This window comes from Arachis ipaensis, chromosome B7 (assembly GCF_059453495.1).
Source record: "Arachis ipaensis isolate K30076 ecotype BB chromosome B7, ASM5945349v1, whole genome shotgun sequence".
Classification (NCBI taxonomy): domain Eukaryota; kingdom Viridiplantae; phylum Streptophyta; class Magnoliopsida; order Fabales; family Fabaceae; genus Arachis; species Arachis ipaensis.
Genome location: NC_142442.1, coordinates 17,099,790 through 17,112,412, shown reverse-complemented (window position 1 = coordinate 17,112,412; position 12,623 = coordinate 17,099,790). Strand labels below are relative to the sequence as shown.

Here is a 12,623-nt window from a genome sequence, read left to right as displayed (position 1 = left end):
ATTATTTGACAGCATTTTTGTTGATAATAAAATTTTAAATTTAAATATATTTTTGTCAGCGTTTGAATAATTTAGAGGCGTTTTTAGTGATTAATCCCTTTAATATTATGTGAATATTATTTTTTAAATATATGTTAAATTTTATATTTTTTATAGATATAAGTGAAATTGCAATTCGACTGGGTGGCAACTTGGAAGTGGAAGGAGGCAAATTACTTGCAAGTTACAACAATATTATTATTTAATGTAATGAGGAGAGAGGAGAGAAAAGACGATTTTGCAGTTTGATTTAAAAATAATGTGAATAACTCTGAAAAATGAATTATTTTATAAATAAAACAAGTATATTTAAAAAAACTGGAGTAGATGTTGCAGTTTTTATCCTCAAAGAAAAAGCAAGGTAAAAAAAATTTAGAATGTATATTTCAGTTTTCTAAACTTTTATTTTATGAAAGGGTAAAATATTAACATATAAGTACAATAATTTTGAATTTGCTAATTTTAATAAAGAAAACTCGGATGTCTGGGTACATTGATTCTGGCATATGTGTTCATCTCTGTTCTGCAGTTCCTTTCTTGCTTGATTAGATTCTTTGTTTTATTAGTTTACATAAAATGTCTACGTAATTTTACAGCATATATACTGTCTCTATGCATTTGTTTTTTCCCATTGGGTGTAGCTTGGCACTTGGTTATATGCATACAAACAGAGATATGAATCCAATTTTCTCTCTAGGTTCGGTAGCAGCTTTACATGCATTTTCCAGGGTCAGAGAGTCTCTTCTATTTTATTAAATTTTGTCTATTATTTCGATTATGACTTTAAAAATAATACAATTTTGCTGGATATACATCCGAGGGACGAAGCCGCATAGTGAGAAAGGGGGAATGCCCTCTTTAACTTTAATTTTTGATATATAAATTATATGTAAATTTTAGTTTAGTCGCTTTTAAAATTTTATTTTAATTTTATTTTAATTATATAAATATTTTTAGTCTTTTTTTAATATTCTATGTAGCTCTATTTTTGATACATTTTTTTATATAAATACTAATTTAAACTAATATTTTTTTAATAATTATATACAATTTTTTTTATTTATTAAATAAAAAATAATTTAAATTTATAATTATTTAATAATAATTAAATATAAAAAATATTTGGTATACAAACAGTATTTTTTAAAATCTTTTAAAGTCATATATGGCAACATAAATTATATTCCGTTTCATTGGTGATATATTTTTTTGTGACTAAATAGAAAAGAAAGAAAAAAAAAAAGAGAGACAAAACCAAATTAATTGGCTAAGGTCATATCTAAATCTATTAGATGTTGAAACTCACTCTATGGTTGGCTTCAATTCGAGTAAATGTCCGCGACAGGAGCAGCTGCTTTAGCCATACAATCTGACAATCTGTAACACTATTTACAGTCCTCTAAATTAAAAGAATAGAGACTCTCAAATTGTTTCATTGGTGATATATGGGTACACGTCTTGTATGTCTCTTTATCTTTTATTTTTTTATGTTTCTGTCTTTATCTATTATTTCACACTTTCTCATTTTTCTTGGTCTTCTTCTGCTGGTTTCCTAAAATACAAGTGATTATAAAACCCTTTCAGTTATGACAATGCAGTCTTTTATTATAACAGATTAGAGATTCGATCTGACTGATGAAACTAAAACTTAATAGCAATGATAAGCTCAGATATATAACACTGTTGTTGAAACAAAAATATAAAATTGACTCTCCTAAACAAATTTGAAAAAGCCATTAGAGAAATTAAGGTCGCTGCCTCTTATAGGAAGATATGCTTACAAACGATATCATATATCTCCCTTAGTTTTTTGCATAATATCTTGGATAAGGAGGGTCACATTTGAGTGAGAAGACCCACCTTTTTCTACAGCTTTCTTAGCCATCTCAGCAAGCTCTCTTATCCTTTTTCTTCTTTCTTCCTTTTCAATACTCTCATCCATAAACTCCTCTATTGCATTTTGAACATCTTCCTTCTTTATCAGCACACCAATTTCCTCTTCTTTCCCCCACGTAACAGGACACTCCACCCCAATCCTTACTCCAACTTTCAATATCTGAACAATTAACTTTTCATTGAAAAATTGGTCTCCAAATTGCGGCCACGTAAGCATTGGTACACCGGCACACACGGCTTCTAAGGTAGAGTTCCAACCACAATGTGTTATGAACCCTCCAATGGAAGGGTGTGACAATATTAGCAGCTGAGGAGCCCAACCTCGAATTACAACACCTTGATCTTTACATCTTTCTTCAAATCCATCTTCCTTCATCCATTTTTCCAAAGCTTCTAACTGCCTTCCTTCCCTTATAACCCAGATGAAGGGTTTTCTCGAGGCTTCCAAGGCTAAACCAAGCTCTATCAACTGCAATGGAATCAAACTGGTTACACTTCCAAGGCATGCATAGATTACACTCTCCGGTTTCTGCAAGTCAAGCCACTTCAAATGATGCCACTCGTCCATCGAAACACTTTTTCCTGTTAGATATATAATTTAGAGTCTAGAATTAAAAATTTAAAATAAACAAATTAGTTAAACGGATAATATTAGAGAACCAAAAAAATAATAAAAATTTGTCTTATTTAATATTTGTTAATTATCATAATAATTAATAAATACTAAATAAAATAAATTATGATTACTTTTTACTAATTAAAAAAATCTAAGGGTCAACACTTTTATTAAAATCTGACCAATACTTAACTATCAACTCTTCTTACTAATTTTCTTTGACTAACAAACATTTCTGTTTTAAACTAACCATACCTCTTTGCACCTTATCCACTTGATCCTTGTTGCTTAGTGAAACAGGGCCAATACACCAGACTTTGTTGTTTCTAACCTTGCTGTATTCCTTCGCATACGCAGGCTCCAACTCTTGAAAGGAATTCATGATTACGCCGTAAGTAACCGCCTCCGCCGCCATCATTTCGTCGTTATACTCTTTCCAGCTTTCGTCCAGGCTGAGCAGAATCTGCGCCTTGGTAAATTGGAGTCTGTCAGGGACACCGGGCAAAACAAAGTAGTCCGATTCAGCGGTTTCGCGCTCCCTCTCGCTAACATTGTAGACATGGATACAGTGTTGACACAAGAGGAAGAAGTTGTTTACGCCACCGAAAGAGATCCTGGGAACGTTGAACTTGCTAGAGATGTGCCTAGTGTATGATAAGTTCATATCAGAGACGATGCAGCTTGGTGGCGGTGTTAGATCTTCTAGAAGCTTCTCCACGGGTTCGCAGAAAAACTTTGTTGCGTTCAAAAATTTCATGGTCATGGAAGTGGAAGGTAGCATGTCCATGTTCTCCAGGCCTTCTGGCAAACCAGCTTGTTTGGATGGGAATGGAAGTTCAAGCACTCTCATATGGTAACGGGCAAAGGTTGATGTGAAGCGTGATGCATTGCTTGGTGTTGTCACAACTGTGATGGTAACGTTCTTGTGCTGCAACAATAGCTTTGCAATGTCCATCATAGGGATCATGTGGCCTTGCGCCATTAATGGAAACATGACAAAGTGAAGCTGAAGGGGTTCTTCCAAAGCCATGATTGTTGATTAGCTGATTCGTGCCAATGAGTAACAGCCTAGCACATTTATTTATAGGTCTTAGATTCCTTTACGGCGGCTTGCTTCTAATTTTGACTGGAGTGGTTGACCACTCTTATTCTTTTCTTCCTTGCTTGGCACGCACTCTTGCCAATTTGTTACTCTATCATTAATATGAGAATAACATTAAATTGTAAGAGATTTTTATGTTTAGTGAAATAATTAATTTATAAGGAGCTACTCAAATATGAAGACCTCAAAATAATCTTCTTATGAAGATATTTTTGTATAAAGGTATGATTTATTTATTTGATTATATTTTAAATAAAAAAATATTTTTATAACGTATTAAAATTTAATTTTATAATTTATTATTTAAAAGTCTAAAAAAAAATTATATAAAAATAATTATAAAATCTTTATTAGAGTACCTATCTTATTTATATATACATATATTTAAAAATTATACTAAAAATTATTGAAAAAAATTAAGGTTAACACAAGAATTTGTCTAACAACAAAAGTATCAAAAAAATATTTTTTTACAATTTGTGTAATTAAATAGGTAACTTCAAAAATACTCCAAACAATAAATATAATAGCAGAAATTAAATAATTAAATACCAGAATTTTTATTGTAAAATCCCCCTCCAAGGAGGGATAAAAAACCTATAAAATCTAGTCTAGTAAAATTTTCTACTATCAAAATAATGAATACACAATTAATCTTTATAGAAGCACTATGACATCTCAACAATCAACAAAATACATCATCAAAACTGACGGAACCAACATAAATACTCTACAAAAATGGGTATCTCAAATCAGACAAAAGAAAAGGCAATACAGCTAACAAGTTATACCTTAATGTTCATCTCTACACCAAGAATAACAAACTAAAATTTTATAAGAAATAGAACAAGTTTACCAATTTAATGAGATCAAATTGAACCTGCCCTTTTTTCCCAATTTCTTCTCTTTTCGGCGAGTTCTTCTCCCTCTCCCTCTTTCTTTTTCTTTTTCAAATGAAGGACTCCACCACTCTACTTTTTTTAATTACTCGTGGCTATAAGCCACTACTTCTTTTATTATTATTTTTTCTTTTATTTTAAAGTGTGGGTCTCACTTGAATTGGAAACCCAACAACAAATTTCTCTTTTATCAACTCAAGTAGGAATAGGCTGTTCTACTAAGCATGCCTTCTCTTTGCAGGAATCAAACTTCACTGTAGGTAAATTTTTAGCCATCATATCTGAATCATTGTCATCAGTATGGATCTTTTCAAGTGCATATGACTTCATCTCAAGCGTTTGACATATCCAATGATACCTCACCTTTATGTGCTTTGATCTAGAGTGAAACGTCGGATTCTTGCTGAGATGGATAACACTTTAGCTATCACAAAATAACACAAACTTCTCTTAATTGATGCTTAACTATTGTAAAAATTTCATTGACAAAGACCAAATTGTAGGTTGGGATTTTTTCCAAATAGATCTTCGTTGCAAGTATAGCTCCGGACCAACAATTGGCCAATAGTCAAATTATTACTCTAAATATTGTCACAATTCAAAGCAAATATATATACCGAGAGTATTTAGACTCCCGGGTCGTTATTCCTAGGAACTAGTGACAACAAGTGCATAAAATTGGTTGGGAAGATCAAAAGGGTTTTCAATGTTTGAAGTAAACAATAAAGAGATAAAAGAACAAGGCAAAATTATAATTAATAAACTAATGAAGGAATAAAAGAACTATGTATGTAATATAAACAAGTAAGACTCAAAATTGATGGAAAAGTGGTTTAAAACATAAATAAAATCTTGACTTGGGATGAGTTATGGAATCCCTTCCTTGCCATAACCACAACTACGATAATTATGATGGATTAATCTCACTAAGTCAACCCTCACATCGGAGAGTAAGTTAAATGAGCATAAGTGTTCTTAACCCACAGATCCTAGCTTGCTTGCTAATTACCTTAGCAACAAATTAGCGTTAGTGGGAACAAGAACAATTACAACCTAAGAATTATCACTAAATGTTTGACATTATAGCTCTAGTAATCCATAAACTCATTTTTCCCAAGCCAAGGGGTGGAAATTACCCCATAACTAAGATTGGCATTTCATCAAACACATAGAGGGTATAAACATAAAACATGGCAAAATTGGTAAATTAAGGAAAACTATGAACCACAAATACTCAAAATCAATAAAGGCAACTCAAACAAACATATAAAAGCCATCAAACATCAAATTAAACAACTAGGAATCCAAAATTGCAAGACTATGTAAATATGGATAAAGGAGATGAAAATAAAAGCAAGGGTAGAACAAGTGGTATAATAAAAGAGAGAATTAAAGAAATACTTACAATAAAATTGCTATAATCCCAAATCAAAACTTGAAGTATAGAATTCTACAAAACCTAATTAAAATCCTAAGAGAGAATTTTCTAATCTACACTACTCTTACTCCTACTATGTGTTTTTCCTATCCTAAGATGGCTCCCTAAGCTAATTCTCCTAATGCCTTCGTATGTGATGTTGCCCCCTTGATATAGCCTTTGAATTCAGCCTCAAGCCTTTAGAAATGGGCCAAAAAGAGTCCCAAAATACGAGTGCACGTGCATTTTTAATGAAGGCACGCACTGGTACCTGTGCGTACGCACAGATGTGTGCGTACGCACACTTCGCTGAATTTCCACTTGTGCGTACACACAGAGGGTTGTGCGCACGCACACTTCGCGATGCTCTGGATTCGCTCTACTTGGGATCCTGTGCGTATGCATAGGTGGTTGTGCGCACGCACGCATGCTGATTTCCTTATTGTGTGTACGCACGCTTGCTTGTGCGTACGCACATGGCTGTGTGCTTTTCCTTTGTTTTCTTCATGCTTTCTCCCTTTATACATGCTTCCTTCCACTTTTGCATATTCATTCTTACCCCCTTGACCTGAAATCACTCAACAAACATATAACGGTATCAAATGGAATAAAAGTGGGATTAAATTGCTCAATTTAAGTACAAAAACGCATGTTTTCACATTTAGGTTCAATTTAGGGATCAAACACAAAAGTATGCTATTTTGGTGAATAAGTGTGAGTTTATGTGATGAAATTCATTCAAATCAAGTTAAAATATCTCATCAAATATAGACTCATCAATTTTCCCACACTTAAACAGTAGCATGTCCTCATGCTAATCACAATCAAAGGAGAAGGGTAAAAGGGTAAGCAACTTATTAAATGCAACTATCTATATGCATGCAAGTATGCTATATACCATCTATATATATCTATGTATCTATAGTTCCTATCGATTTGGTGAAAACAAACAATCAAATTTCCAAGTAAGAGTATATGCATATAGGGCTAAACAACGAAGTAGCTCAATGCAATCAAAATCTAAAGAATTGATTCAACTCATAAAAAAGAAGCAACTTGCAAGAATGCATGATAAGAAGGGTGAAAACATAGAATTGAGTGATCGAACCCTCACTAGGTGTGTATACACTCTCATCACTCGGTGTTTAGGGTCAATTCACTCAAATCTCCTCTAATCATGCTTTCAAGGATTTGCTTTTCATCTAACAATCAACAAGTATTTGATGCATGTATGCAAATATCATGAGGTCTTTAAAATGTTGTAATGGGATTGGGGTAAGGGTAAGATGAATATATGGCTAAGTGGACTAAAGGATTGAATTTTTGATTAGCTCAAGTATCCAACTCAACCTATATCCACCAAATCACAAAAATGCATTCTAACCACCTATTACTTCTTTCCACACACATTCATGCCTTAGTTTCTATTCAAAACACATATGCATTCCTTATTCATTTTCTTTTCTTTTCTTTGGGGCAACCTTTGTCCCCTCTTATTATATTTTCATTTCATTTTTTTCTTTTTTATTTCTTTTTTTTTCTATGACAAATGCACATAGTTAAAGCAATTTGATACATGAATGTGCACCCATTTTTCTAAATTTTTCAATGAAATACCCAAAACAAAATTTTTCATTCACTATCAATATTTTCCAAAATTTCTCCACACTTAAATTTAACACACTCCTCAACCTAAACCAATCAAGGATACAATCCAAGGTAAATTATGGTTTTCTACTTAAGGTTGTGATGTGGTGTTATTACAAACAATGGGGTAAATAAGGCTCAAAGGGGTTAACAAAGGTAGATGCAATGGTAGACCATATGGGTAAAGTGAGCTTTTATCAAAGACAGCATCAATCATGCTCAATGCAATTCAAAACATCAACCATTGGAAATAAAGAATCAAGCAAAACCAAGATTACAATCATAGAAGGAGCATATCACACAAGAACAAAATTAGTGGTTAGAATATGTAACCACTCATTAAGGCTCAAAAACTCACAAGGTATTTTGTTCTATCTCTCTTCTATGTTCCATAAAAATTCATTCAAGCAAGTTTAAAAACAATTTTCCAAATCAATTCAATAGAATGCCCTAAAAACAAAATTCTTGGAAAATTCTTATTGTTCTTCACCAAAATTATTTCCTATATGTATGAATGATGTGATGGATACAATTTCAAAAACTTCCCTAGTTCTATTCCTAATTTTTAACATCCAAAAATTAACATGAATAATTAGGACAAAATTGAACTAGGTGCTATACTATTCACATCATCCAATCACAACTTCTATCTATAAGCTATATATCATGCAAAAACAAAAAATGCCAAATGCAATAACTAGAAATAAACTAAGATATATATATATACCAAAAGAAAAAATGCAATGCAACAGTCAAAAGCACTCAAATATCTGCAAGAAACATAATAAAAAGAAACAAAAAATAAAGTGCAAAGTATTCGGAAAAGAAAGTTTACGCCCCAAAATGACGAATCCTCCCCCACACTTAAGCGTTTCACGGTCCTCCGTGCACGAACACGATCCGGGAATAATGTCTCTAAGTTCCTCCACCTTTGGTTGGCGGATGCGGAGGCTTGGGTTGTGTGGAAATCACCAAGTTCAAAGTATTTTTGGTATCTTCATCCTCAGTGTCCTTCTCCTCTCCCGGCTCCTTGTCTCCATGTCTCATCCTCAAAAGAATGGATAAAGTATAATTAAGAATCATAGGGCAAGTGGGACAAAAAGGTAAAGGAGTAAGCAAATAAGCATCTGATTGAGGAATTTTGCATAGTAGTGTGGTATGATGAAAAGATGAGCCATGTGTGTATTTCAATTATGCACGCGATTAGAATACACACAACGGTCAGTTAAAATGGCATCCACACAATCAAAAAGTAAGAATGAGTTCCTCAACTAACTGGCCTAAGATGCAAGCAATGAATGAGGATCAATTAAACACGAGCAAACTTAGGCAATTACAACAAGAGTGAATTGAATGTAGAAATTATGGGATATTGAAGTTGTGCAAGTGAAAGAGAAAAATTGATATAAAATAGCACAACAACAATAACCAATGCAATGATGAAGAGAAATGACCTATTCATCCTTAAGAATAAGGCAATAATCACATGGGAAGGTGCTTGCTACAAAAAGTGACAAGTCTTGATAAGAATCAAGTAAAGTCAACTCAAACAAATGCAAAGCATTAACAAGGAGCAAATATCTTGTGATGTGATTATATTGACTTAAAAACCATGATGAACAAGCAGCTCCATTCAATTCACTAAATTCAATATGTACTTGTTAAAAATTGCACCATATAAGAGACAAAAAGTCAATTTCTAAATCAATTTGGTGCTACTAACTCAAGATAATGAACAAATACATTATTGAAATTTCAATTTCAAAATAACATCATAATCATTCAAAAGTGCACAATTCTTAATTAGAATGCCAAACAAGGATATAGTCTAACACATATGGTCGCGACAACACATGCATTAAACAAAAAGTTCATTTAGGCATTATGTCAAATTCATGGAGTGCAGTGCACATATTCAACAAATCAAGCCAAAAAATTCAAGAATGAGCAACCCAAAAGTCAAAATTGAACACTTGCAATGTAACAAACAAGCAACCAATTAAGCAAAACTCAAGCTAGATTATCAAAACTAAATAAAGAAGATAAAAATTAAGCAAATAAGTAATCAAAACAAAGAAGAGTAAAACAAGAAAATTGGAAAGTTGAAGGATAGAAAAGAATAGGATAGGCAACAGTGGCACTTGTGATAGCCACTGCGAGGCCCACGGCGACGGAGTTTCGCCGGAGAAGAGATGAAAGAGAGAAGAAATAAAATAAGAGGAAGAAGAAAAGAAGAAGAAAAGAGAAGAAATAGGGAGAGAGAGAAATGTGGTGGTGGCTCCGGCGGCGGTGGTCGCTGGAAGAATGGGGCTGGGTGGGATCAGGGGGTAGAAGAAGAAAGAAGGAAAGAAGAAAGGGGTGAGGAGTGGCGCAACAGGGCACCCTTCCTCATTATTGCCCAGACCGCGACCCGTGCGTATGCACAGGGGAGTGTGCGTACGCACACCAACAAGTTTTTGGGGGCGTTCATACGCACAGGGCGTGCGAGCGTTGCTGGCAGAGAGGGTCTCAAGATCTGTGTGTGCGTACAGAGCTGTGCACGCACAGAGCTGTGCGCACACACATAACACTTTTTTTTTTAAAGTAAAAGGATGAAGTGTGCGTTCGCACGCTGGGTGTGCGGACGCACAGGCCGTGCGCGTGCTGCGAATAGAGGGGGTGTTTGGGAGTGTGCGTGCGCACATTACTGTGCGGTCGCATAAGGACGGGAAAACAGGAGAACTGTGCGTGCGCACAAGGCTGTGCAGACGCACAGGTCTCTGTTCCTGCAACAAAAATTTTGCCTCTAAGGCATCAAACTTGATATCCAAAACAGGTTTTCAAGTCCCAAAACATCATAAAACTCCCACAAACACATTATTTCACTAAAATTATCTAACAAACATCAAAATTCAACTAACCAAGCAAGCAACATAGCCAATTATTCATGAAACAAAAGCTAAAAGAGAGAAGGTTGAAAGGATATTACCATGGTGGGGTGTCTCCCACCTAGCACTTTGGTTTTAAGTCCTCAAGTTAGACTTTTGGTTGGAGCTCACATCAAGGAGGCTTGTGCTTCCATCCATCCTTGAGTTGCCAACCATGCTTGCTCTTCAAGAATCCTCCGGGATCCCAAACGAAGTACATTAAGCTCCTAAGCAACCTTAAGCGATAAATTGGGACCCAAAATTGTCGGTTGTTGAGTTGTATGCCTGGATCCCACACTTTGGTTTCTCCATCATCCTCTTGTTGACTTTTACTTGTACCCTTGGATGAACAACCTCTCCAAGCACCTTTTGAGCATCCAATGAGATCTTGGAATCTTCCTAATTGGCCCTTGCACCACTCATGCTTTGAAATCCTTTGGGAACCAACACCCAATCTTTCATCATTTAACACTCCAAGAAGCACCTTAAGTTGGTGGTCCGTTTCCAAGAGAGCATATTGGTATGGGCCTATGAAGCTCATGGAGGAAATTGTTACCCATTAAAATTGCCCGTGAATTGGAATCATTCTCTTGGACTATTGCACAATTGCTTCACTTCTTGGGTATTTACCTCTTCCTCACCATTCTTTTCTAGCTCTTCCCTTTCTCTCTCAAACTCAAGAGTGGAAGGCTCCTCAAGATCATTGAGGGGGTTGACCAAGTGGACAAAAAATCATTGATGATGCAATCCTCTTCTTGATCAAACTCTCACCATTCTCCATTTACCTCTTCCGTTTCACTAGTTCTACCTTCCCCCTCTTGTGACTCAAGCCTTGGCTCCTCTTCCTTTCGTTGAGGCTTTACGTTCTCCTCTTCACTCCATTCTTTAGTTGATCTTTCACATTCTTCAAGAGAAGTGTCTTGATCGGATGAGCGTAAGAGGACTAAGCGATTTTATGGTTTCCACAAATTGCTCTTGTGTCCTTCGGAATCCTTCTTGCTCTTGGAGAAAGGGTTGAAGGTCTTGTGGCTCTTGGGCCAAGGGTGGGAAAGTTTCACATTGTGATGAAAGAGGAGTTTTATTGTTTGGGAGGAAGGTTGTATATATAGAAGGTGATTCATGTTGGTAGGTATCTTAAAGTGGTATGTAAGAATGTGGTTGTTGGTATTGGTGTGGTGTTTGAAAATGCAGTGATTGAGGGTTATGTTGAGGGTATGGGTTATAGGCATATGGTGGTGAAGGTATGTAATCATTGTAAAATCCACCATATCCTTGGGTTGGGTATGTACATTGGAAAGGGTATGGCTCATTGTAATATAGAGCAGGTAGCTCCTTCCAAAATTGATGCTCCAATCCCATGATGCAATCCAAAATTGAGGTTATCAAGCCCTACAAAATAAGCACAACCAAACTCCAAACCAAGAGGGTGATAACTCATAGAGAAAATTGAAAATAACAACTAAAGACATCAATTAACAAAATAAACAAAATCCTAATTACCAACAAAAATAAACAAGCAACCAAAAAGTATCTATTCATACTATGGACATATTTACAACAACCAAAATATAGCACTCATGACATTAGCTCCCCGGCAACGGCGCCAAAATTTGACAAAGACCAAATTGTAGGTTGGAATTTTCTCCAAATAGATCTTCGTTGCAAGTATAGCTTCGAACCAACAATTGGCCAATAGTCAAATTATTACTCTAAAGATTGTCACAATTCAAAGCAAATATATATACCGAGAGTATTTAGACTCTCGAGTCGTTCTCCCTAGGAACTAGTGACAATAAGTGCATAAAATTGGTTGTGAAGATCAAAAGGGTTTTCAATGTTTGAAGTAAACAATAAAGAGATAAAAGAACAAGGCAAAATTGTAATTAATAAACTAATGAAGGAATAAAAGAACTATGTATCTAATATAAACAAGTAAGACTCAAAATTGATGAAAAAGTGGTTTAAAACGTAATGAAACCTTGACTTGGGATGAGTTATGGGATCCCTTCCTTTCCATAACCACAACTATGATAATTATGATGGATTAATCTCACTAAGTCAACCCTCACATCGGATAGTAAGTTAAAAGAGCATAAGTGTT

General features: G+C 34.8%; 1 protein-coding gene across 1 annotated transcript; it reads right to left on the bottom strand.

Annotated features, from left to right (window-relative positions):
* Positions 1-1,668: 1,668 nt before the first annotated feature.
* LOC107608821 (UDP-glycosyltransferase 73C3) lies at positions 1,669-3,818 on the bottom strand. The gene is made up of 2 exons (XM_016310558.3): positions 2,807-3,818; positions 1,669-2,517 (listed from the first exon to the last, which is right to left on the bottom strand). Exons 1-2 carry the CDS (start codon positions 3,579-3,581, stop codon positions 1,829-1,831), a joined length of 1,464 nt encoding a protein of 487 aa, XP_016166044.1. The 5' UTR covers positions 3,582-3,818; the 3' UTR covers positions 1,669-1,828.
* Between the last annotated feature and the right edge of the window lie 8,805 nt (positions 3,819-12,623).